Source organism: Tetrahymena thermophila, assembly GCF_000189635.1.
Source record: "Tetrahymena thermophila SB210 genomic scaffold scf_8255664, whole genome shotgun sequence".
In the NCBI taxonomy this organism is placed as follows: domain Eukaryota; phylum Ciliophora; class Oligohymenophorea; order Hymenostomatida; family Tetrahymenidae; genus Tetrahymena; species Tetrahymena thermophila.
Genome location: NW_002477019.1, coordinates 1 through 1,302, shown reverse-complemented (window position 1 = coordinate 1,302; position 1,302 = coordinate 1). Strand labels below are relative to the sequence as shown.

General features: G+C 26.2%; 1 protein-coding gene across 1 annotated transcript; it reads left to right on the top strand. All coding sequences in view use genetic code 6, as the record gives it.

Annotated features, from left to right (window-relative positions):
- Positions 1-286: 286 nt before the first annotated feature.
- On the top strand, positions 287-554 carry TTHERM_02214810 (hypothetical protein; the record flags this gene model as incomplete). The annotated part of the gene is made up of 1 exon (XM_001028657.2): positions 287-554. A coding segment is annotated over one exon (268 nt), but the record flags the coding sequence as incomplete, so codon positions are not given.
- Between the last annotated feature and the right edge of the window lie 748 nt (positions 555-1,302).

Below are 1,302 nucleotides of genomic sequence, written 5' to 3'. Positions count from 1 at the left end.
TCCTGTGATGGAATTTATAAACGCACATGTAATAATTTTAGATCAAATTTAAGTGTAAAATATTTTATTATATGATAATATGTATTCTTCAATAATAATAATGAATTAATGTAATAATATTACGATAAATGAGAGTCATTTTATAAATAACACAAATACAATTGGTACTGGAGGATCTATTTATGCTACTGATAATTAATTTATTTAAATAAAAAATACAGTATTTAAACAAAATTAATGCTAATTATAAAATGGAGGAGCTTTAAGTATAAAGAATAATATTGAAATGGCTAGTCTAACTATAAAAAAGAGTGCTTTTATAGATAATTAGGCTTTATTATCTACAGGTGGAGCTATCAATTTGGTAAATTCCAATTTAATGATGGAAAATTCTGTAGTTTCTTCAAATTAGGCTTTAATTGGTGGTGGAATCTATTATTAATAAATAATTCCTGATTTTGTATTAGATTTGACAAATAAAATCATTAATAATAACATCATCTCTTAAAATTTCGCAAAGTTATATGGAAATAATTTAGGATCTACATTGAGAAGTATTAAGATTAATTTAAATGATATAGAAACATCTTCTGTTTTTATTAGATGTTCCATTTACTTTTAATTTTCTATTCCTAAAGAGGTTGGACTCACTTAATTAGTCTATGCTATATTTTCAGACATCTATGAAGAAGCTCTTGATTAAGAACGAAATCTTCTTCCATGATTTTTATATTAAGATTTAGAGTTATAAACCTTGTACTCTGTCAATAAAAATGAAGAATCAGGTTCAGTGGAGTGGTTTTAATTTTCGTTTAATTTTGTGATTTTGTATTAATCATTTGGCTCTGTTTGGCACATTGAGTCAGCAGAATCTTTTTATCTATAAGAAGATTTGGTGGAATAATTTTAGTTATAAGTTGAAAGCTTGACACCTGTATCTTATAGCGACTCTATAGGCTTTGAAGATGCAATATTACTAGAAATAGATTTAGGAGTATTAATTTAATTTTAAGCGATTTAAGGAACTTCCTCGAATTAAAATATTTCAGGCAGCTTGTTGCTATTCTCAGTTTGAATCTCATAAGAATCACTATTAAGTCTTGACTTTATGCTTTACTTTTTAGATCCTCTTATTGGCTATCCCAATTAGGAATTAGTTCTTTTATTTGTCACAGAAGAGGCCCTTTATCTTTTATCATTACCATCATACCTTCCTTTATTTAGCAGCTTATTATTTTACACTGCAGTTTAAGGAGTTAGTTTATACGTGTTTAAATCCAGTTTGTATATACTTGATTTAAA